General features: G+C 43.8%; 1 protein-coding gene across 3 annotated transcripts in view; it reads left to right on the top strand.

Moving 5' to 3' along the window:
- Positions 1–24,844, top strand: part of LOC137353135 (synaptosomal-associated protein 25-like) — a 312,851-nt gene extending 288,007 nt beyond the window's left edge. For all 3 annotated transcript variants that reach the window (XM_068019166.1, XM_068019167.1, XM_068019165.1), the window contains 4 exons: positions 2,800–2,917; positions 16,994–17,128; positions 21,417–21,561; positions 22,547–24,844. In XM_068019166.1, the coding sequence (XP_067875267.1) occupies positions 2,800–2,917; positions 16,994–17,128; positions 21,417–21,561; positions 22,547–22,615 (467 nt within the window). In that variant the 3' untranslated portion in view covers positions 22,616–24,844. The remainder of the gene's footprint in view (positions 1–2,799; positions 2,918–16,993; positions 17,129–21,416; positions 21,562–22,546) is intronic.
- Positions 24,845–26,259: the final 1,415 nt, after the last annotated feature.

Raw genomic sequence — 26,259 nt, 5'->3', positions numbered from 1 at the left:
TGGAGGGCCACTGAAGATGAACAAGAAGGGATTAGCTCAATTCAACTCAATGAAAGGGCGGCACAGTGGCGCAGTGGTTAGCACCGCAGCCTTACAGCTCCAGGGACCCGGGTTCAATTCCGGGTACTGCCTGTGTGGAGTTTGCAAGTTCTCCCTGTGTCTGCGTGGGTTTCCTCCAGGTGCTCCGGTTTCCTCCCACATGCCAAAAGACTTGCAGGTTGATAGGTGAATTGGACATTTTAAATTGTCACTAGTATAGGTAGGTGGCAGGGCAATATAGGGACAGGTGAGGATGTGGTAGGAATATGGAATTAGTGTAGGATTAGTATAAATAAATGGGTGGTTAACGGTCGGCACAGACTCGGTGGGCCGAAGGGCCTGTTTCAGTGCTGTATCTCTAAATCTAAAAAATCTAAAATAAAAGGTTGCCTCCTCTGTTGACAGGCCAAGGCCCATTGAGTTGGTCGGAAGTCCTTATGATCATTGTCAGCCTGCTGAGCTATGTGGAGACATGAGTCCTTGAGAAGACAAGTCCTTGGTAGACAAACACAGATAAAGAAATGAACCAGTTTCTTGCCCACCAAAACTAAACTCCAACCAGCTCCATCTCCTTGTTCAAACTTGGCTAGAAAATGGTGCAAGTTATAAAAGAAACAGTAATGTTGCTCTATAAAGAGATTTATTGATTGTAAATGGTCCACAATTATCCTTTCTCAGTGCCTGCCATGCAACATAATAGCTTCAAAATGTTTCCTGTTATTACTTGTAAATTATGAGTTATAGGGAAAAAAGGTGAAAGTGTTTTTCTTGGGCTTATATCAAATACCCAGCACATTTCATGCATTAATACTATGGAAAATTTTGTTTGATCATTTTTGAGTTAAAGGAAGTTATTAATTTTGCTGTCTATGTTCAGAAATGGAAGAAAATGAAAAATAAAAATGATACATCTGAATATTGATTAAATTACTAGATACAGCATTGCAATTGGTTACATTGCCCCGTGTTATTTAATAAACAGAGGCACAGATAGTGGTGGGACTTCTAAAGGATTTTTTTCAATTTATTCTTGGCTTTTTCAGGTTTTTTTTTGCTTCTGTCTCTCCCTTGAAGATTATGACCCTTTGCTGGGTTATAGTTCCACCTACATGGAGTCTCCTTTAGACCTGTCACCTCAGTTTCCATACCTCATATGAGAAGCTAGGCAATGACACCCGACATTTCCCAATGAGCGTTATTTTAACACCAACATTAATCCGTTTATAAAACAATGTTGGTAGAAAAATCTAGGCTTGCATGCTGGTAGGCTGATCAATTAATAAAGACAGAACATCTGATCCCGCCTTCACCAGACATCCACATATCCAGTGTTTTCCAGCAGGTGTCATTGGATCGGGACCAGGAACCCTGGCTGATTTCTACATTGTGTATTCCAGGGAAATTGGGGTATTTTTTCATAGATTTCACTGAAAATTAAAATCAGGAAGGTTATATAACAGGGAGCTAATTCACTCAACCAGTTTTACATGCAAAGTAACCCCATTGAGTCTAACTTCAGCCCCAGACTGAGATTCTTCATTAGTAAAATATAGAATACGGTTATGGTCCAATACGAATTTACTCCCAATCATTTACCCATGAGAGTGTCACAAATTCGCCCTCTTGTGGAACTTAAGTGGCAAGTCCCAGCTGATGGGCAGCCATGACACCCACAGCACAGATAAGCGGACAAGAGGTCAAAGGTGAAAAGAAAAGCTGTGAATCCTGGAAATCTAAAATCAAATCAGAAATAATTGGAAATGCACAGCAGGTCAGTTACTATCTGAAGGAAAAAGTTAACTTATCACTTGGGATGAGACACTTCATGAGAACTCCTTGGTTCTGATTAAATATCTCACCAATAGGCTAATCATGAGGTGCATCGTCCGGATGAAAGCTCAGACTTGATTTCTTTTGCTACAGGTAACTGTTCTATATATTATGTGAGTTGTGACTGCAATGAAAATCTCATCTCGAGTTCCATTATAATAGCTCATTGTTTGAAAACCCTCAGTCAAATTCCTTGTAATCAATCTCACCCAGAATTGTTAAATTCCCCTCTTGCCATCCTTCAACTTCCTTTCGGTTTATGTTAGACCATCCTGCATGATATGACACTCCTAAACCAAGCATGGTGCCATCCTTGACAATATCCACCGCACCCGCCCCGCCCCCCCCCCCCCCGCACACTGCGGAGAGACAACTGCTTTCTATTCAGTATCACCTCTGATTGCACAGTTGAGGTTGGGAACTTGAACCTGTGCAGGTGCAAACCTACGGTCATACATTGTCATGATTACATTTTAATTTTAAGTCAGCTCTCAGGGATGGAAGGAGGTGGGGTGGGGTGGCCCTTTCGCAGGCTAATCAATCTTGTCGCATGGTGGACTGGCTCAGGAGCAATGCAACAGCATCTATGGAGTTAGTCATGTCCTGGAGCATTGCAGCTTGTCCCTGAGTGATGACATGTATCCAACTAGTTAAAGAGAGAAGTGGCAGAATATGGGAAAGTTGGGAAGGATAAAAGCACACAAGTTCAAGTGACAATTATCCTAATTATGGGGTGCCACTGTTTATTCAATAACATTTTAGTATCAAATCTACAATCTTTCAGATCTAAAGGTAACTGGATGCGAGTAGTTCTGTCACTAATTTGGAGTATTGGCCCCACAACAAACTTTCCAAGTCTTTCTCAATGCTGTTTTGCCCCCGATATCTTTTTTTCTTGAAACTCAACTCCTTTGCTTCTGTTCTGACTAGAACAACTTGATCGTGTTGAGGAGGGCATGGACCAGATCAACCAAGACATGAAGGAGGCAGAGAAAAATTTATCAGACATGGCAAAGTGCTGTGGCCTTTGCGTTTGCCCCTGCGCCAAGTAGGTATTGGCATTCAAAGGCACCTCATGGGCCTGCACTGGTCCCGTTGAGTCAGGGTTCTGTGACAAATTCCTGTGTCCATGTTGTACTGTTTTTTTGTCTCTCTGTTTCTCTCTTTTCCTTCACTCAACAAGTATGTAGTTCTTCAGAGGGATGAGGGAATCCCACACTGAATGGGGCTGGTGTAAAGCGTGGTATGGGTGCCAATTGGGGACATGAATGCCCAGTATCCTGAAGCTTCTCTAAGAGCACCTGTACCCCACTTTGCAATTACCCGGTTCAACCCTGATCAGTTTGGGGGGTTCACTGATCCCCTGCTCGTTTGTTGTCGGCGTCTGTGGAAACTAACTGTCTTCCTCATTCAGAGCAACTGGAGAGGATTGAAGAGGGAATGGATCAAATCAATAAGGACATGAAAGAAGCAGAAAAAAATCTGTCGGATCTGGGCAAATGCTGTGGTCTTTGTTCCTGCCCCTGCAATAAGTAGGTGTCAACTGTCGGTCCGAGAGGCCACCTGCCTGCCTGCATGCCTGCCTGAAACCTGCTTGCTCAGAAATAACACGGTTCCATACAGCTGCTGACAGACTCATGAACCACCTGCTGTAGAGTAGAAGTGAGAACCATTGCCTCCAAACTGTTGTCTTTTTCATTCCCTGAGACATTCATTCCCTGGTTCCATGAAGTTCAAATTAAATAATCAGAAAAATGATTGACTATCATTTTGAATTTTCCCGCCAACTGTATCTTATCAGCAAAGTTTCTGATTGGTTGGCCATGAATACCGTGTCGAGCCTTTGGTCATCTCCATGGAGCTAAATGTTCAAAATGCTGAGCAGAGATTTACAATAAAATACCCTCTCTCCAAGTGACATCACCAGCACATTAATCCCACCACCACCATTCCAGCGTTGTGAGCTTCATTCCCTTCCAGTACACACCAGATTGAATCATTTGATTGATCTGTGCTACACATTGGTTTATTTTTAGATGAAAAAGTACATTGAAGGCTATAATGATAATGGCCTCAGGTGAATCTGAAGTTAGTGAACCTTACAATATCATAGTTGGCTGTAAACTAATCCATTGCTCACCTGTGGTGTTGTAAGTTGGATTTGTCCAACTGGAAAGTACCAAAATAAGACTCAGGATCCAATAATTACGGCAAGAGCTTTCAGCTCTGAGAATTGTTCTGGACACCAGCTGAGACACAGAAGATGATGGTCCCCTCTCTTTGACAGTTGTCATGGACTGTGTGGCTTGGAATTTGGCCAAAGTAAGTAAATTCTGTGCTTCCTAGCTCAAGGTACACAGTGACCCTCGATTTACAAGAATTCAGCAATCTCATTGCAAGAGCCCAGAAATTAGAGGAAGGAAATGTCACGTCAGTGAGGAAAGTATGCAGATTTACAGAGATGAACATTGAAACCAAAATCTTTCACCAAATCAGCCTGAATTTGGCCAACATTTGGAGAATGGAAAACATGTGAATTTCATTTAATTCTCATCATTTTAGTGGAGAAACACAGTAGAGATGTGCAGAGAGTTAAACCTTCCTTCCGTGCATATAAAATATAACTTTTCAGTGTCCCATAAAGAGTTTCCCACCGTTATAGCTGACACCAATGTGTGAAATCACTACAACAAAGGTAGGTCTTTAATATCTGTTTTTGGTTTTGTGGTCTTGTCACGGTGGTTAAATGTTGTCTATTGACTGTTGATCAGTTTCTAGGTTTGTGGGAATTTCTCAAATTATGCGTCAATATCGAGTGGACTAGATTGGGGTTGGCATTCAGCACCTAGACATCTAGTAATACTTTCCATCTCAGTCCCTAGTGGTAAGTGTCCTAAATGTCTGGTAATCAGCGGAAGGCTTTCTCCACACTTGTGACACCAGACTTGATATCATAAAGTAGATTTGGAGTACCAAGTCTCTGAACTCTCCAAACCTGAAGCCACAATGAAAATATTCACAGCCGTTTGCTGTAACTCCATTGGCAAAGGAATGGAGGAGGAAACTTTGTACTGTAAAACACACCTTGGTCAGGTGACACTCAACAATGATTGATGGCACTATTGGAGTCAAACAAAATGTACTCACCACTATTGTCCTCATTCTTCTTGATGAGAACAACATAACATTGATGAATATGGTCAATGCCATTAGATGTGTTCATCAACACTGTGCACTGTGAATGGGTCCATCCTCCACTGGATCTTCAACATCATTGTTTGCTCATCTTTGAAAGTCTACTCATTTCCGGTTTCAAAGGAAACGTGGATATTGTATCATTTTTGACATTAAGATGGTACCACAACTTTCAGCAGTTACTTCCTTAGGGAAGACTCGTAGTGGCAAAATCTATCAGGAGAGTGTTTTTTTTTTCACAGTCGCTCCTGGTAAAGATGATTAAAAAAAAGAAATCAAGCCAAACTTGCCAGCTGGGGTGAGATAAGGATGACGGCGTACATGACCCATTTCTATAAGTTATCTTCTAAAGACTGGGCCATGTATGTCCCGTTTAGGATGTGGCTTTGATTGGTTTATGCTCAGTTGTTCCTCTTGCAAGGGGGCCCAGGAGGTATTCAGTTGCTTCTATGACCTGTTTACTACAAACATTCGGAACTGTGACTTCTTTACCTCACAGTTACAATCTGATTCTTTCTTCCTTTCCTTTTCTCAAAATATGGCCGTCTCTCTTGTTCCGTCTTCATTCAGTTCTTGACTCTGCTAACAAATAGTCACACTGGAGCTATTTATATGACATCATCGGGTTTCTGACGCATTTAATGCATCAATTTGTAAGAATACCGTAGCACTGGATAAATAACTTGCCAATGCAAATGCTTTAATCTACTCTGCTAAATGTTGATGTATATATTTGGACAGAAATTAAATATCTGTCAAGAGTTTTATGACATTTAAGTCAAGGTCTAGTCCAATGCTACCCACCAAGAATGTGGTGTCTGATTAGATTTCTAAACTGAATGTGAACATTTTCCTAAATATTTCCATCAGTTTTCTGGTGTTGCATAAAGAAAAGTGAAATCACAAACTAATGCCCCATGTTATTGCCGTGAGATTTGGAGCATGGTTGTGATGTTCACCTGCAAATCTGGCCCCTCCCTTTAAGGCCACTGCTCAGTTATTCAGTGTGGGCATTCACATGATGAGTTCAGTGAGAGGTAATTTGCTTGTAAGTTTCAGGCTGAGGCTTAGAAGAATCTGCGATGAAATGCCTGACGTTTCTTCTCTTTAAGATTTATTGCATCTGTGAAAAATAAGGGTGTTGACATCTAGAATGTGATGGATGCAGACTTACTACAAAACATAGAGTGAGGGACAAGGAGATAGACAGGAGAGAGAGTTAGGGAGATGTGGGGAAGATAAGTTGGGTAGATTGATGGGAGAAAGGCAGGGAGAGGAGAGACATGGGGGAGATAGGTGGAGGAGATAGCTTGGGGAGAGAGGTGGAAGAGGTAGATGGGGAATTAGGTGGGGGTGGTGAATGGGGAGATAGATGGGGGAGGTAGACAGGGGAGATAGACAGGGAGGTAGACAGGGAGGTAGACGGGGAGGTAGACGGGGGAGGAAGACAGGGGAAATAGATGGGGAGGTAGACGGGGGAGGAAGATGGGGGAGATAGACTGGGAAGTAGATAGAGGAGATAGATTAGGGAAAGAGGCAGGGAAGGTAGTTGGGGAGATGGATGGAGTAGATCAATGGGGGAGACTGACGGGGAGCTAGACAGGGGAGAGAGGCGGGGGAGGTAGATGGGGAGACAGGGAGGAGAACACGGGGAGACAGATGGCATTTGTAGGATTGCAACTCTGGTTGGATGTATTTCTGGAATGTCATCACAAGACCTCCTGCCTTGAACTGCCCTACCCCAATACTCCCACTTTGGTCCATTCTCCAGTTGTATTGCCTTCCCACAACCAATTGAAAAGCAAACAGACTCCTCATTACCCAATTGGATTCATCGCAATTGTAAGTCAAGCAGCAATTTTTTCCCTTCACTCCAATAATTTTATAACAAATAAATCACTATGATTTTTCTCTGGGGTGTTGCTTCCAACAGTATCCTGTAGATTAATATAAAAAATATTATATTCAATATAATATACCATAATTATATATTATTCCCTGTAGATTAATGTTCTATTCCTGGACACTCCAGGGCAATCCTGGAGGATTGGCAATCCCTATGTATTTGTGAATGATGGGTAGAGCTGAAAAATTAATGTTCACACATGCACTGGTGTTGATGTCCTGTAACTAGCCCTGGTGATGAACTGAATGTGTTATTTCTGTATGTATCTGTAGTCTATATATATTCAGCTTGCTTCAGCTGAAGGATCCTTGAACAGCAGATGGTTTCTCCGCATGATGCTTTGGCCTGCATGATGACTGAATGGGCCATTGGCCTGCTACTGGTTGGAAAGCAATTTAACGATAAACTTTTCCTGTTAAATTATGGAAAGTCCGTAAAATTGTGAAAGGGAGCCAATGAAGAGCATGGAAGTAGTTTGGGAGACTTTAATGAAATTTTTCCCAAATCCCATGACTTTGCATTGCCTCATAGACTCAGCATGCAAGATTAAACTCAATAAAGATTGTACATGAGTAGCATATTAATGCATGTTAGGAGGTACTGTGAGAGTCACTGGTACAGGAACGCTGCATGAAGTGTTAAGAGACCCGCCCCCTATCTAGAGTACACGCGGTAGATTTCCTTAACTGCTTGGTGTCTCTTTACCGTTGAGTAAAGTGTTATGGAACACAGAGCCTCAAAGAGTGGTGTCCAACCCACCTTGGAATTTCAGTCCTTGAAACCCGGCAGCTCAGTCCTATTCACACATATTTTGTAATTTGCTGGTTGTCCTGTCTGAATTTCAAGGGCTCGAGGTTTGGAAATGGCTATTTTTACAGACATACGAAAAGAACGGATAGCTAAAGATGAGCTCTCCTGCCCCACACCCATAATGGCTGCAGCATCATGACTAAACACTTCCTCACTTCCTGTTCCCCCATTCCCCCCCCCCCCACTCACAGGCATTTAATCTCCTGGAAAACGCAAAAAATAGAGGGGAAAAATCCAGGGCCAACTCGGGCAAAAATAATCTGGACAGTTCCCCTCAGGTGATCGAAACCAGTCCAGAAGGTCACATGGACCACAAGCCACTTAACCTTCTGTATGACGCACTGTCTGCTCCAGTCAAGGAATCAGTCCAGATTCCTCTTGAAAGCAGAGAGTCAGCACCGCCCCACCAACTGACAACACATTACAGAGACCCACTGCATGGTTTTAGTGCTGTTGCCTCATTGAGAGATAAATCCTAAATCTGACACCAAGATCTGTTAGTATCAGCAACCTGAGAGGTATGCAAATTAATAGAGTTATCGAGTCATAGAGTTATACAGCACAGAAACAAGCCCTTCGGTCCAACGCATCTGCACCGACCATCAAGCACCCATCCAATCTAATCCCATTTTCCCGCTCTTGGCCCGTAGCCTTGTATGCTATGGCGTTTCAAGTGCTCATCTAAATACCTGTAAAATAATGTGAGGGTTCCTGCCTCTACCACCCCTTCAGGCAGTGTGTTCCAGATTCTAACCACCCTCTGGGTGAAAAGGTTTTTCCTCAACTCCTCTCTGAACCTCCTGCCCTTGCCTTAAATCTATGCCCCCTGGTTATTGACCCCTCCGTTAAGGTAAAACGTTTCTTTCTAGCTATCCTATCAATGCCCCTCATAAATCTCAATCATGTTCCCTCTCAGCTTTCCCTGCTCCAAGGAAAACAACTCGAGCCTATCCAGTCTCTCTTCATAGCTGAAGTGCTCCAGCCTAGGCAACTTCCTGGTGAATCTCCTCTGCACCCTCTCCAGTGCAATCACATCCTTCCTATAATGTGGTGCCCAGAACTGTACACAGTACTCCAGCTGTGGCCTAATTAGCATTTTATACAGCTCCATCATATTTTCCCTGCTCTTATACTCTATGCCTCGGCTAATAGTCATAGATTATAGAGGTTATTTTGATGAAAGGTGAAAATGTGGGCAAAATGATTGTGGTGGTAATAAGACACACCTGTTTGAAAGCGTGGATTTAGGATACAATTTTGGTTCTAATTGCTGATGACCATAATTTGAATTTGCCTGGAGGTGTTAAACCTGAAACCTGCAGGTTTAACACTCAGGGGCTGAATAGACACAATTTTCGTGGAGCAGTTTATGTGGGTTCCTCGTAGCCACTTCCACTGAAAGTGTAGAGTTCTCTGACTGACACACAGTGGCACACTGCAGAATGGTTCAGGGACAGAGGGAGAGGGTGCACAGGTTCTCGGATGTAGCACTGGAGTCCCTGGTGGAGGAGGTCCAGAGGAGAAGGGATGTCCTGTATCCACAGCGTGGGGGGGTGAAGGAGTCCACCTCATCCTTCTCATTTTCCTTCCCCCCTCTCCTCCAGCAGCTGCTGCTACTCTGTTTGGCTTCATGTAATCCTCCTATTCCTCGTCCAAACCAATGAACCCCAAACAAGATGCCCGTGACCAAGTAGCCCCTCTCTACTGGTGACTCCTATAAAGTGGAGTAACACAGCAGTTACTCTTTTTAGGTGAAGGCCTCAGCGAGTTTCTGGAGTAAATGTTGCTCAATTTTTGGAGAAGTCTTGACAAAGTGTCCCAGAAAGTGTCCTGATATGTTTCGGAGGTCCTCTTCACAGTTCCAACAGCAATGACCATGAAATGGTGAGTATCCCTTTAAGTAGCACTTAAAATCCCTACCAACACCTTATTTACTCCCAAACAGCTGGTCACTGTTAGGAGAGGGTGTTACTTGAAGTGCTAGCCATCAAAATGCTGTGCAGCAATGAACACTAGCAAGCATTTTAATTGGCAATCAGCTGTTTAATGACCCTCAGGGCTGGCATACCAAGTGCTGAGTTCAACTCCTTGACCAAGATGGTGGCTTACACTAAACACATGGTAAACCAGTGTTTCAGCCGAAGACTCTGTCTTGGCTGCCTTGGAGGAGCACGTTGCTGAAATTTGGCCACTATGACAGTAGAACTGGTTCAAGGTTCAAGGTTTAGTTGGGTGATCGTCTCACATTCCAGCCACTTAACCCCAGCAGATGCAACAGTTCATAATGTTTCCCAGGTTTCTACCTGCCTAACAATAATCAGGTTTCTAATTATACTAATCCTGTTACATACGCCACATAACAGAATATGGCAGTTAATTTGCTACATGAGAACATCAGAATCACAGAATTGTTACAGTGCAGAAGGAGGCCATTCAGCCCATTGTGTCTGAACTTGCTCTCTGAAAGAGCAATCACTCAGTTCCATTCCCCTGCCATCTCTCCATGACCCTGCACATTCTTCCTTTTCATACAACTGTCTAATTCCCTTTTGAATGCTTCAATTGAACCTGCTCCACCATTTTCTCAGGCAGCGCATTCCAGGCCTTAACCACTCGCTGCGTGAAAAAGTTTTGCCTCATGTCACTTTTGCTTCTCTTACCAAATACTTTAAATCTGTGCCCTCTCGTTCTCGATCCTTTCACGAGTGGGAACAGTTTCTCTCTATCTACTCTGTCCAGACCCCTCAGCCTTTCTTCTCCAAGGAAAACAGTCCTAACTTCTCCAATCTATCTTCATAACTGAAATTCCTTATCCGTTGAACCATTCTGGTGAATCTTTTCTGTACTCTCTCCAATGCTGTCACGTCATTCCTCAAGTTTGGTGCCCAGAAGTGGATCCAATACTGCAGCTGAGGCCGAACTAGTGTCTAATACACGTTCAACATAACTTCCTTGTTCTTGTACTCTGTGACCCTATTAATAAAACCCAGGACACTGTATGCTTTATTAACTGCTTTCTCAACCTATCCTGCCACCTTCAATGACTTATTCACATATACACCCAGGTCCCTCTGCTCCTGCACCCACTTTAGAATTGTCCCCTTTATTTTATATTGTCTCTCCATGTTCTTCCTACCAAAATGAATCACTTCACATTTCTCCGCATTGAACATCATCTGCCACCTGTCTGCCCATTCCACCAACTTGTCTATGTCCTTTTGAAGTTCTACACTATCCTCCTCATAGTTCACAATGCTTCCAAGTTTTTTATCATCTGCAAACTTTGAAATTGTGCCCTGTACACCAAGGTCTAGGTCATTAATATATATCAGGAAAAGCAAGGGTCCCAACATTGATCCCTGGGGAACTCCACGACAAACCTTCCTCCAGCCCAAAAAACATCCATTAACCACTACTCTTTGTCTCCTGTCACACAGCCAATTTTGTATCCATGTTGCTACCGTCCCTTTTATTCCATGAGCTACAAATTTGCTCACAAGTCTGTTGTATGGCACTGTATCAAACCACCTTTTGAATTCAAAAGAAACTTCTTTACCCAGAGGGTGGTTACAATGTGGAATGCCAAAACTTTGCAATTGTATAGGGCCTTGGTGAGACCACACCTGGAGTATTGTGTACAGTTTTGGTCTCCTTACCTAAGGAAGGATATACTTGCATAGAGGGAGTGCAACAGAGGTTGACCAGACTAATCCCTGCGATGGTGGGATTGTCTTGTGAGGAGAGATTGGGGAAACTGGGTCTATATTCTCTAGAGTTTCAAAGAATGAGAGGTGATCTTGTTGAAACTTAAAAATTCATGCAGAGCGTTAGAGGGAGGATGTAAATATGATGTTTCCCCTGGCTGGTGAGTCTAGAACCAAGGGACATAGTCTCAGAATAAGGGGTAGGCCATTTAAGACTGAGATGAGGAGGAATTTCTTCACTCAGAGGCAGGTGAATTTTTGGAATTCTCTACCCCAGAGGACTGTTGCAGCTCAATCATTGAGCATGTTCAAGACAGAAATTGATAGATATCAGGATACTAATGACATCAAGGGATATGGGGACAGCACAGGAAAGTGGCATTGAGGCAGATGATCATCCATGATCTAATTGAATGGCAGAGCAGGCTCGACGGGCTGAATGGCCTACTCCTGCTCCTATGTTCCTATGTTCCTACATGGAGTGTTTGAGGCAGATAACATAGACACATTTAAGGGGAAGTTAGATAAACACATGAGGGGGAAAGGATAGAAGGCATGTCGATAGAGTGAGACGAAGAGGGGTGGGAGGAGGCTCCTGTGGAGAATAAATACCAGCATTGGCCAGTTGAATCGAATGGCTTTAAATTCTATATACTATTGATATAAAAATTGACAGGAATTGCACACACATATAAAAACCATTCGTTTCTATGGGAGTTCTCCCCAATTACCTGCCTTACCTTTGGGAGAAATCCTGGAAAAGTGGGGTAAATGGATGTTTACTTTGTTTCTTCATTGTTTTTGTGAGATTAGTGAACCCTCACAGAAATTCTACCTGAGATTTTGTATGTATCACCATTTGATTTTGCATGGCATTGCATACAGGAAGTCCTCATTTGAAGCAGGATTAAGAGGGCAGGATTTAATTAGGATTCAAAGTCATAATTCAGTTTGATGTTCAGATGAAACGTTAACTCTGCTTCTCTCTCCACAGTTAGTTACCATTTCCACATCTATAATGGGAACTGTCTTACATAAACCTGTCACGTTGTACGCTGATGACACCCAGCTCTACCTCACCATCACCTCTCTCAACCCCTCCACTGTCTCTAAATTGTCAGACTGCTTGTCTGACATTCAGTACTGGATGAGCAAACATTTTCACCAACTAAATATTGGGAAGACCGAAGCCATTGTCTTCGGTCCCCGTCACAAACTTCACTCCCTCACCACGGACTCCATCGTCTCCCTGGTAACTATCTGAGACTAAACCATACTGCTTGCAACCTTGGTGTCATATTTGATTCTGAGATGAGCCGTGCCATCACTAAGACTGCCGATTTCCACCTCATCACCTCTGCTCATCTATTGCTGAAACCCTCATTCACGTCTTTGTTATCTCTAGACTTGAATATTCTAATACACTTCTGGCCAGCCTCCCACATACTACTCTCCATAAACTTGACATCATCGAAAACTCTGCTGCCCATGTCCTTACTTACATCAAATCTCATTCGCCCAGCACACATGTATAACTACTTTGGGAGAGAAATGCCCCAGCATGAATCCACACCGTTGAAGGGTACATCTGACCAAATGTGTCTACTGCTTCTTCTGTGTTTCTCCTCCATCACCAGTGCTACATGTCGTCCCTGGGTCAAGATGCTGGGAAGCCATTCAGCTCCCTGTATTCCTCTTCATCTAATCACTAGATTTATTCTCCCTCCCTGTTCCTGGCATTCACTTTGGGTTAGTCACTCATGTAAAATGCCCGGGGGTGCCAGTGTCCCTTCCTCCCTCCTTTGCAAAAGAAAAGTCAACACTTCTCAGAGTGTTAAATACTGAACTCAGAAAGCCGAACTCACCCAACATGACAGACCCCCCCATCCAATTTAAACTGTAAATTATTTTCACTGGTGCGTGTAGATTTGCCAGCACCAGTTGGACGTATTCCTGGAGATTTTAACACATGACCTCGCACCTCCAGCGTCCCGTCCAGTCAAACAGCACTTTACCCCATCTTCAGTATGTTTAAAACTAATAAGCAAAAATGTTCAAAAGAAAAATTATACAACAGAGCCACTTGGCACCTTGTACTTCCAATTAAATTCATGGCAGTTGCAGCATTCAGTAAAATACATCCAAGTTGTCAGGAATAATGTGCTTGCAAATAGTTAGTTCCTGTTGACCACAGAATGGTAACCTTCTCCACGCTGCTCAAAATGGACAATACGGTTTTTTTCTCCCCACCTCTCCTCTCAAGGTACTACGTACATTCCATAAGTCCATTCGCCTTCTGGGATCTTAACTCGCATGGCCATGTGTGAGCACTGATAGTAACTGATAGCAAATTATTTACCTGGCAGGGCTGTCATGGATTTCCATAACACCTCCATTCTCTAGAAGGAATTGTGATCTGAAGCATGAACCCTAGATGACTTTTCCCCATTCCCTACCCCAGGGACATTGAGGGAGATTGCAGCGTCCTTAATACCACCCAAGCCCAGAATAACCAATGAACTCAAACCCAGGATTGAACCTGAGACCTTCTGCCTTTTTACCAGTTGAATCATTGGAGAGCTTTAACAACAGACTCAGCTATGGCTCAGTGGTAACAATCTTACCTCTGATTTAGAGGGTTGAACTCAAGCTCCATTTTGGAAACTTAAGCACAAAATCTAGGCTGACACTACCAGTACTGAGAGAGTGCTGCACTGTTGGAGGAGCCATCTTTTGGATGAGACATTAAACTGAGGTCCTGTCTGCCCTCTCAGGTGCCCATAAACGATCCCATGGCACAATCTATCCAAGAGCAGGTGGAATATTCCCTGTGTCCTGGCCAATATTTATCCCTCAACAAAGGTAAACTTGCCCTCCTCAGCCTTCTCAACCTGACTGCAGCTTTTGACACAGTTGACTACACTGTCATGCTGGGCCCCCACCTGCCAAGAATGAGGCACATTGATTTTGTCATGAACATTGATTTTAAACTGTTACTGGATTGAAGAAGACTTGTTAAACAGATCAGCCGTGGCTGGAAAAGATATTTGCATATTAACAGACAATGTTTGGAAGGAGAAAGGAGCCATTCCCTGGCACATTAAACCCACAACAGACTTTTGATCACCAGACGTTGAAGCTCAAGGGAGCTCGCATTCCAGGTTGACTGCTAAGATGGCCGAATACACAAACGGACATGGTCAAACCAGCTAGTCACATGACTAACCTGCTGGGCAACCTGAGTTTTTTGAATTTATACAAACAATTTGTGCAGAAAGCTGTTTGCTCCTGGACTGAAAAGATCTCTCTCCTGTCGGCTGCCATCTCTTTCTCACAAGCCTCTGAATCCACTGAAGACACATGAACCCCAAGGTTTAAGAAGAATACTGGGCCCCAATGAAAAGCAAGATTTATCTACAATCAAGGACTGTACAGTGAGCTCGAAGAACCGTAAAAACAACTCTTCAGATATTGCCTCAAACCTTTCCACTTTATTTTTCTTCTGCTCTTTTCTGCTTCTATTTGCAAGCGTGTAACGCGTCTGCATGCTAGCAGGGGTGTGGCGTGTATCCGTACGTGTCAACCGAATCAGAGTTTAAGTTTCAGTTTAATAAATTTCAACTTTTCTTCTTTAAATCTAAGAAAGCCTGTTTGTGCTGGTTTCTTTGCCTTATAATTGGAAAACAGTGAACAAGGATTCACCAAGGGGGAGTTAAAAACACGGTGTGTTTAAAATTAAACCCTGTTACCAGGTGAAGGCTGAAAGGGAGCCCTAGACCTCTTTCTCACCTGATTGTAACAACACCATCCTCTTCCAATGCCTTTCCACTGTCGTCCAGCTGGGTGGGACTGCTCTTACCTGGTTCCATTCTTATCTATCGAATCAAAGCTAGAGAATCACTTGAAATGGATTCTCTTCCTGCTCCCGCACTGTTACCTCTGATGTCCCCCAAGGATCTATCCTTGGCTCCCTCCTAGTTCTCATCCACATGCATCCCTCAGTGACTTAATTTGAAAGCACATGTGTGCTGACAACACCGAGCTCTACCTCACCACCACCTCCCTCGACTCCTCCACTGTTGCTAAATTATCTGACTGCTTATCTGACATCCATGGATGAACAGAAATTTCCTTCAGTTAAATATTGGGAAGACTGAATCCATTGTTTTTGGTTCCTGCTCCAAACTCCATTCCCTAGCTACTGACTCTGTCCCTCTCCCTGGCAACAGTCTAAGATTAAGCCAGTCTGTTTGCAAACCTGGTGTTACATCTGACCCTGAGATGAGCTTCCAACCTCATTCACGCCATCACTAAGATCGCCCATTTCCACCTCTGTAACATCGCTGGACTTCACCCCGTCTCAGCTGCTGAAACCCTCATGCATGCCTTTGTTACCTCTAGACTTGACTATTCCATCAGACTCCTGGCTGTTCTCCTATGTTCTACCCTCCGTAAACCTGAGATCATCCGAAACTCTGCTGGTAGTGCTTTGCCCATTGCTCTGTCACCTCTGTGCTCGCTGACCTATGTTGGCTCCCATCAAGCAACATCTTGATTTTAAAATTCTCATCCTTGTTTTCAAATGCTTCCATAGCCTCACCCCTCCCGATCTCTGTAAACTTCTCCAGCCCCACAACTCTGCAAGATATCTGCTCTCCACTAACTGTGGCCTCTTGTGCATCCCTGATTTTAATCACTGTACCATTGGTGACCGTGCCTTCAGTTGCCTAGGCCTCAAGCTCTGGAATTCCCTTCCTACACCTCGCTACCTCTCCACCTCGCTTTCTTCCTTGAAGACACTTCTTAAAACTGACCTCTTTGACCAAGCTTTTGGTCACCTGCCCTAATATTGCCTTTTGTATCTTGGTATCATATTTTGTTTTACAACACTCCTGTGAAGTGCCTTAGGATGTTTTATTACATTAAAGGTGCGATATAAATGTAAGTTGTTGTTGTTCAACCAACATCACAAAAAATGATTACCTGGTCAATATCACATTGCAGTTTGTGGGACCTTACTGTGTGCAATTTGGCTGCGGTATTCCTACAGTTGAATAGCACTTCATTGGCTGTAAAGCACGTTGGGACAACCTGAAGTTATGAAAGACTCCAGATGAAAGCATGTTCTTTTTCTTTCTTTTTGAAGAGGATCTTTTTGAATGAAAACTGATTAGTTACTTGCAGGCCTGTAATTCATTATGGCACCAAAGAAGGCCATTCGGCCCATTGACTCCATACTGTACCTCTGTGGAGCAAATTCCTGCTCATATACCATCTTGAAGAAAAGTACATTTCATATTCACAGTACACCAGCAGCTATGATGTGAAAAAAGAGCAAAACCTCCTGGAATATGTGAATCAGTAATATGTGCATTAGTAACTATTGTGTCTGTACCTGATGCAATGAGTTGCCCACTGTAGAGTATGGGCATGGTGTGTAACTAGGAAGGTATTGGCTTTAATCAATGGTGATTTGGGGAAAATAAAACTCCTTTTTCCCTCTTCTAAGGTTAAAGAGCTTTGAGGCAGGAGGAGCCTACAAGAAGGTGTGGGGCAATAACCAGGACGGGGTAGTGGCCAGCCAACCGGCCCGAGTGATGGACGATCGGGAACAGATGGCTATGAGCGGTGGATACATCCGAAGGTAAAAGATTTTGTAAAAAAAGAGCAGAGGGTGGAAATTTCTGTTGATGAAATTCACTCCTGATACACTCGCATGGTAACCCTCTGGGGATAGGAATATGTTGAGTGGATGGGGAATTGGAAGATGATTTTGAATCCAGCATGTGATCAAAGTCTTCAAGCTATCTCCTGACAGGAAAGATCCTATGAAAAATGCGTTTGGGCAGTTAGTAATGTGTGCAAGCTTATGGTTAGGTTGCCAACCCTCCAGAATTGTCCTGGAGTCTCCAGGAATTAACAATTAATCTATCAGAAACTACTACAAGCAACACAGGAGAAAAAATAATGACAGTTAAAAAGGTGTTTTCTTTTTCATTTTCTTTGGACATTAGTTATAAAAAGATTGGGGAGGAGGAGGCTCTTTGATTGGGTTTTTTGATTGAAGGCAGGAGGTCATATTAAGAAACTTCCAGGAATGCCTCCAACTAGAGGGCGGCACAGTGGCACAGTGGTTAGCACCGCAGCCTCACAGCTCCAGCGACCCGGGTTCAATTCTGGGTACTGCCTGTGTGGAGTTTGCAAGTTCTCCCTGTGTCTGCGTGGGTTTTCTCCGGGTGCTCCGGTTTCCTCCCACAGCCAAAAGACTTGCAGGTTGGTAGGTAAATTGGCCATTATAAATTGCCCCTAGTATAGGTAGGTGGTAGGGAAATATAGGGACAGGTGGGGATGTGATAGGAATGTGGGATTAGTGTAGGATTAGTATAAATGGGTGGTTGATGGTCGGCACAGACTCGGTGGGCCGAAGGGCCTGTTTCAGTGCTGTATCTCTAAACTAAACTAGAGTTGGCAACCCCAGCCTACTGTACAAAACTGTCTTATGATTTCACATTAGATTGGCATTCACACTCTGAGAGGCTAGAATTGAGCTTGTGTGGCAACTGGGAAAATATCACACTGGGACAGTAAGGGTGAGCTTTCTGAGGTTAAAGGCTAGAATGGAGGGAGTTTTATTCTGCGTGTAACCCGTCCTTCTCCCTGACCTGGGAGTGCTACAATGGAAGCTCAGAATGGAAGGTCTTCCAATCCATTCCCAGCCCAAGCATTAAATACTCTGCACTCCCAATTCACACTAAAATAACAGACGACTGGTAAGAAATGATTTTTCTATAAGTAAAACAGAAGATTCCAGATACACGCATTCAACATCAGTGAAGAGAGCAGATGGGTTAATGTTTAGGGTGCGACAGTTCTTTATTCTTCCAAAAGAAGTGGACAGATGTATGAATATAATCAGAAGAATGAGAGGCAAGTATACATATAGACATATATATATATATATATATAGGAACAAATACAGAGGAATCATGAGTGAAATGATGTAGTGGATCATCTCAGTCAAATTATGGACAGAAGTATTATGTCATTATAGAAACAAAGGCTTTGTAACTCATCAAGGAAGTGGGAAGTCTGCAGGAAAATGAGAGAGATGGGGCGTTCAATTACAAAACTACAGCAGGTTTGAAAATGAGGATGTAACTAAAGTCCGAAATTAAGTCAGTGTTCAAATCAGAGGACTGCAACTCAAAGTAGGACAGAGAAAGAAGATCCAAACTGGAGTCAAGCCTCGTATGGGACAGCGTATGAGGACACTGCAGATTTCAGATCACAGCCAATCAGAGAGAGTACAGGCCATCTGAGACCACGACTAACGCCCAATCAGAAGTGCAGTAATTATAGCCAGTCAGAAATAAAGGCTCAGATATCTCTCTCCCTGTCTCAGTGGTACACTCTGGAAGGGCTTGCTGTAATCTTCCAATCTTCCCTAAAGAGGGAAAGGGTGTAAGGACAGTCCTAGCAATTACAGGCCATTTAGTTAAACATCAGTGGTGGATAAGGTTTTAGAAACAATAATTGGGAAAAAAATTAACAGGCAACTAGAGAGGTTTGAGTTAATTAAGGATAGCTAGCACAGATTTGTAAAAGGTAGATCATGCTTGACTAATCTAATTAGATTTTTGATGAAGTAACAGAGAAGGCTTATGAAGGGAATGCAGTGGATGTTGTCAACATGGATTTTAAGAAAGTGTTTAATAAAGTACCACATAAAAGGCTGGTTAACAAAATTGAGGCTCATGGAATAGGAGGGTCAGTGTCAGCTTGGATAGAAAATTGGCTTAAGGACAGAAAACAGCGAGTCGTGGTAAATGGTTGTTTTTCAGACTAGAGAATGGTAGACAGTGGTGTTCCACTGGTAGACAGGGTCAGTGCTAGGATTTGCTATATTGCTATATATAAATGACTCATATCTTGGAATACAGAGTAGAATTTCAAAATTTGCCAATGATACCAAACTTGGAGGAGTGACAAACAGTGAAGTTGATATGAACTACCTGCAGCAGGACATAGGCTAGCAGAATGGGCAGAGAGGTGGCAGATGAAATTTAATACAGTCAAGTGTGAGGTGATGCATTTTGGCAGAAGGGATAGGGTGAGGCAATAGAGACTTAATGGAACCGTCCTAAAGAGTGTGCAGGAACAGAGGGACCTGGGGGTGCCTGTGTATCGATCTTTGAAAGTGACATATTGAGAGAGCAGTTACCAAAACATATGGGATCTTGGGCATCATAAACAGAGGTGTTGAGTACAAAAACAGGGAAGTTATGCTGAACCTTTATAAAGCTCTATTTAGGCCCCAAAGAGAGGATTGAGTCCAGTTCTGGTCACCACACTTTAGGAAGCATGTGAGGTTCCTTGAAAGGGTGCAGAGGTGATTTACCAGAATGGTTCAGCGATGAGGGATTTTAGTTACAAGGTTGGGTTGGAAAAGCTAGTTTTGTCCTCCCTGGAGCAAAGGAGATTGAGGGGAGATTTAATAGAGGTGTACAAGATTATGATAGGCTTAGATAAGTTAGGCAAGGAAAATCTGTTCCCATTAACTGATGGTACAAGGACACAGAGTGAAGGTTTTGGGTGAGAGAAGCAGGGGGAATATGAGGAAGAACTTTTTTTACGCAGTGGGTGGAAATGACCTGGAAATCACTACCTACGAGGGTGGTGGAAGCAGAGACGATGAATGATTTCAAAAGGACATTGGATGGGCACTCGAGGAAATAAACTTGCAGCGCTATGGGGAGCGAGTGGGGGAGTGGGACTGACTGGATTGCTCCACAGAGAGCTGGCATGGACTCAATGGGCCGAATGTCCTCCTCCTATGCCAATGGTGACTCTGTGACTCTGCGATATCTATCTCCCTGGACCCATTCCAACATTCTGTCTCCAAAAAAAATACGTTTTAAACCAGTTCCAGTCGTTTTTCTTAATTCACCCACTACTGCCCACTTCCCCTATCTAAAGTCACTCATTGGAGGGAATTTTATGCTGTTCCCCCATGGTGGGTTTGGAGGTGGGGAGAACATAAAATTGGGTGGAATGGTGGTGGTGGTGGTGGGGGCACTCCTGCCACCATCCCGCCTCTGCCAAGATTTAGTCAATTAACCCCAATTAAGGGCCTCTTCCTGCCACAGTTGCAATTAGCCATGTCGCTGCACGGGAAGCACGGCACAAACAAACCATGCAGGCTGCTTCCCGGCACTGGGGTCCCTCGTTAAAAGGCACTTAGTGCCTAAACGAGGGACTCGGCATCGGGAAGGGGGAGTTCCGCTGAGAGCCGCCCCCACCCTTTCTCACAACCACAATCCTCCTCCCCCATCCCCACCATGAACCCCACTCTACAAGACCCCTCCCACCCTGACCTACCTGTGGCCTGGGTCTAATGATGCTCTTCGGCCTCTGGTAGGTGCTCGTCCAGCAGCAGCCACTGCCACCGCTGTGGTGCTGCAGCTAGCCTCTGATTGATTGGCAGCTCTCCAAGCACAGGACTTTGGGTTACGGGGTCTGTGATCTTGTGGAAGGCCCGCTGCTGTCCACTTAAGCACCTGATTGGCACTAGATTTGGTGGGCCTTCCTGAGAAGAAGCAATGAGGGGATCTCAGCATTGCTTTTTCTGGACATCAAGACCCCTGTTGCCAGAATAAAATCCCGGCCATTATTTTTTGTGTGTTAAAATCGCATCTTGGATCAGTTCAATGAAAATGTCATTTGGCTGGTTTTAAATAATCTAACTACAACCTCTGTGAAAATCTAGGAGTTGGTCAGTCACCTGGACTATTGGTCCGAGCTCATTAATATTAGTATTCCATTCTGGCTTTTGAGCTCGGTGCATTGCGGTCATACTAAAGTCACCCATAGCAGAGGCACCCAGGATGCTGTTGGTTTCAACATCTCACCTTCGGCAACTTGTCTGATTTCAGGGTCACAGAAGATGCTCGGGAAAATGAGATGGAAGAAAACCTGGATCAGGTGGGCAGTATCATCGGAAACCTGCGGCATATGGCGCTTGATATGGGCAACGAGATCAGCTCCCAGAATACCCAGATTGACCGGATTGTGACCAAGGTAAGACTAGTGAGGCTGGGAGGATGATATTGTTTGAGATAGTGGGTCGGAGTCTTCAGTATGAGATATTTTTGCAATGTAACCAGAGTTTCAAATAACATTTTACAGCTGTTTTGATGCGTCTCTCAAACATAAAAGAATGGTCATGTTGAGCTAGTCATTCAAACAAACCCAAGTTTTGTTCCTAATATTGATTAGTTGGGATTGGGAGTGTCAGACCAAAGCCTTTGCAGCCAATGGGAAGCCTTGTTGCTAGTTGCAATTAAATACTTTTGAAATATTGCAATTTCAGAAACACAGCGGCCAATTTGCACACAACAAGGTCCCAGAAACACCAATGAGATAATTCATCAGATAATATGTTTTAGTGATGTTGATTGATGAATAGATGTTGGCTAGGGATTTCCATGCTATCTGAAAGACGGCACCTCTGACAGTGCAGCATTCCCTTGGATTATGCGCTCTTTGCATTTGCTTGGAGGACATAAAACCCCAAGGAACAGTTTGTCCATTATATTAATTTCACCATTAGGTGTCCAATTTCCAGATGTCAAACATATTTTCCACTAATACCAAGTAACCGTCAAAGCAGTATCGGTTATTGTCAGAGGGCTTCATGTGTACCTTCCTTGGAGAGACCTCCATAAGTTGGGTTATTCCATCATCCCAAGTAATCTTGTATAACCACTATAAACACAAATATGCACACACAACAGCTTTAACTTCCAAAGTACATTTTTAAGGTAGCAAAACATTCCATGATGCTTCACAAGGGGTACAGGGTGAAATTTGGACAAAGAGCAAGGATTGAAAGAGGAGTTAGGGAAGTTGACGGAAGAGTTGGGTTTTGGAGGTGAGACGAAGAAAAACAAGAGCGGGTTAATGACAGAATCGCAGAGAACAGGGCACAATGTCAGAACATTATGTTGGAGGGTTCGGTATATAAACAAGCACAACATTAAACTCCAAGTATTGTTCTACCCAGGGTGATATGAACAAAGCTCGCATCGATGAAGCCAACAAGCACGCCAACAAGATGCTGGAGAGTGGCTGAAGGGAAGCAAAAGTTTGACCTACCCCACTCGCACTGCCAGATTCCCCCATCCCATTATCCATTGCAGCATCTGAAAGTTCCTGGAGGGGCCCAAGTCCCTGTGCTGTGATAGGAAACCACAAGGTTCAATATCCTTCTGTATATTTTAATTTATTTTATAATTTCTAAGTGTAATGAATTGTTCCAGTTGTGGAAAGTGTATTTTATAAGTGTGGATTTGTATTACTGCCTGTCCAAAGAGTAAATGGAGTGTATTTAGTTTTTTAATCTTTGTACTTGTCAGTAGTTTTTTAAGTTTGAGTCTTTCTATGTAATCGTGATAAAAATGAGCACAAACTGAAAGCTAGCTCAATGTACACAGTTGAATTCTGATAAACACACAGCAGATCCTCTGGCCTTCTCTAACCAGAGGACTTTAACCATGTATTCTGACATCTGTAAATCTGTTAGCTGAATAAATCACTAAGAAAGACGATAGTAGCCAGGAGCTAAAACCCAACTGGATGTTTCCCATTCTAAGGTCATCCAAACTGACTGTGACAAGAAATCTCCAGCACGATTCAGGTGGGATTTGTCCGACACAAACTGGGCTGGTTGTCAGAGCTCTGCTTTTACTGGGTATTTTCTTGAGTGCCAGAGGTTTCTTATCCAGTGCCATTTCATCAATGAGTGCGCCCAATGTATTTCCCCTTCTTAAATCTTTATTTCTGCCAAGAAATATTGTGCTGTAATCAGGATTCCTTGTTTAACAAAAGCGGATGGGAATTGAGAATTGAGTACATTGGGATTCCCAAAGTTTGGATTAGGTGAGTGTTTATCAGGACACAACTGCAGTTGTTTATATTAAAGAGACAGCCTCTTTCCCAGCAATCTGTTCTTTCTCGGGGTTAGGGTTCTTCGTGTGTGTGTGTGTGTGTCTCAGATAATCCCTGTTATTGGAAGTGTGGGGTGAAATTCAAGGCCCTTTTTTTGTACCTTTGCATTCACCAAAAGCCAGTAAAAGATGGAGATGTAGACTTAAGACATTCCGGGCAATTTTTCAGCAAACCTGGGGCGAGGGGGTTTGGAAAGATACTGAGGGTTGCGCTAAACAGCATCCCAATGCCTTTGGACTTCCTGCACCCCCACCCAACCTCCCACCTTCATTTTCCAGCTCCCAGGCTCGGTCTGGTCCATGATATGCAAATTGGGAAAGTACATTTTCCGATGTGTTTTCTGCTACCTCTGTTCTTCAAATGTTGGACATGGAGCTGTCTATTAGGCTCTCTCAATGTTCAGCATCTGTAGCTGAGAATTTTTACAGGAAGCCTTGGAGACCTACCATAGAAAATACTCTTCTCCACCTCCACATTGGCCAGAGGTACTCCTGGGTCAGGGGGCCCATGTCCACGGAGGGTATAATTCCCATACCCAAATCACAAAATGCAGACAACACTGCCCCTTTAAGAAATGTTCCCAGTGCTTCTGTTTCTCCAAATCACTTCAGAATAGTTAATCTTGGACATTTACAACAAACTATTTCTAAAAACGCTGAAAAAAAAGTCACAGGGAACAAGAGGCCTTAGACCCTCCGTTCCACATAGCGGAATGGAGCCCTTGGGAAGTGAAAGTTTGGCTCTTTGTTTTTTCTTCAATACAAATATTTTCGACAGTGAGGGGGATGCTGTCTCTTTAAGTGCTCATTTACTTGTTCGTTCACTGTTACTGTGGTTACCTGATGGTTTTCTGCACCAACGAACGTATCGCAAACGTCTCTACAAACTCCATCACGCCTTGACCCCTAACCTCTGACCCCCCACCCCCTCACACAACTCATTGGCCTTGCAAGAGATCTGCATGCGGCCTGTGTGAAAGTATAAATGGCTTTGTTTGTCCCCCCTGTACCGTCATCAGTGACCATGTGGTGAGCAGATGGTTTGTTACCACTCGCCCAGCTCGAAGATCTGTTCTTCCTTCGCCAACTAAAACTATGCATCTGCTAATCGTGCATGTCAGTGTTTGAACCAGTCACTCCCTGACGCTGCTCGCAGGCCCAGAATTACACCACCTCTGTTTCTGCTTGTGTTCGCTTATTAGTAATCTGTACCAATACCGAGTTACAACTGGGCTCTTAAAGTAAATCTAAACTTAGAGGGAGGTTCGCTCTTCGGAGTTCACCTCATAAAGGCAATTCTTTCACCAGAAAGTTGATTTATCTTTTCCTCACCTGATCCTATTCACTGCTTGGTGGCCCGATGGCTCGGTGGGTCCCATTTTGCCATGTTGTGTATCTGAGGATTAACAACGTGTTTTGTGGACTCTCCTCATTTTGTTCCACAGCCAGCATCTCGAGAACTTTTTTTTATTTGGTCATGGGATGTGAGCATTGCTGGCAATGCCAGCATTTATTGCCCATCTCTAATTGCCCTTGAGAAGGTGGCGGTGAGCTGCCTTCTTGAACTGCTGCAGTCCATGTGCTGTAGGTACACCCACAGTGCTGTTAGGCAGGGAGTTCCAGGTTTCTGACCCAGCGACAGTGAAGGAATGGCGATATAGTTCCAAGTCAGGATGGTGTGTGGAAAACCCATCACACTCTGACCCTGACCTCTGAAGGAACTCTGGAGGCTTAAATCTGAGCCAGAACTTTCTGTGCACATGGACATCCCATATCCCAAGATGCACTGCATGAACAAAGGCAAGATGGCCACCTCCTATTGAGCCACACTGAAACAAGCACTCATTCATTTTCTGCTACATTACCACCAGAAAAAGTGGAGACAAACTAATTTTTGCTTTATGTCCACAAGGTTTCTATTCCACATATTAAATTTATTGCTGTGAAAACGTCAACTTAATTTGGCTTTGTGAAGTTCAGTGTGAAAGAGCTACAGTATTACCAAGGGTCTGCTGTAAGCAGTACAAACCTTGTCATTGTCACTGTGCTGATCTGAAATAATGAGAGGAAAATGGGGAAGTTACACAGTAAGTTTGCTGGCTTATCAAAAGATGAAGGATGGGTTGGTGTTTTATTTAGTCTTGGGTGACCGGTTTTCCGGGGACAATGCCCAGATGACCACTGTGTCCCCAGGCAAACTATCCTAAGAAGAGTTCCTGGTTCACGAAACCAGTCCTCGAATAAATGCCCTAACTATTCATTCAGAAGCTGTGTGACCCCCGAGCTTCCCCGCAGTCAATCATGAAAGTGGGTGGGCCTGTACAGCAGGGTGAGATCCTATTGGTGGGAGGAATGTCAATCTCATCTTTCCAACCAGTAGAAAGAGTGGACTCACTGTGAGACTTTCTGCAGAGATCACGCTCAGTGGTTGCAGTGCACATGTTGCAGTGCAGTCTTGCAGTTCAGCACACATGTTGCAGTTCAGTGTTGTGGCTGCAGTGCAATGTTGCAGTGCAGTGTTGAAGTTCTGTGTTGCTGCAGTCCGCATGTTGCAGTGCAGTGCACATGTTGCAGTGCAGTGCACATGTTGCAGTGCACATGCTCCGCCCAGCCCACCTCCCCCAACTGGTAACCGGACTAATGAGCGGCGGCTGGAACCGGGCTGTGTAGATGTCCCAACAGCCAAGTCATAGTGCCTTCCACCGCCTTGCATGATGTGGCGGAGTGTCAGGCTATGTGTCCCCAGATTCGGTTTACAAAATATGGTCAT

This window comes from Heterodontus francisci, chromosome 40 (assembly GCF_036365525.1).
Source record: "Heterodontus francisci isolate sHetFra1 chromosome 40, sHetFra1.hap1, whole genome shotgun sequence".
Lineage (NCBI taxonomy): Eukaryota > Metazoa > Chordata > Chondrichthyes > Heterodontiformes > Heterodontidae > Heterodontus > Heterodontus francisci.
The sequence above is the reverse complement of the archived record's forward strand: the minus strand, read 5'-3'. Positions and strand labels throughout refer to the sequence as shown.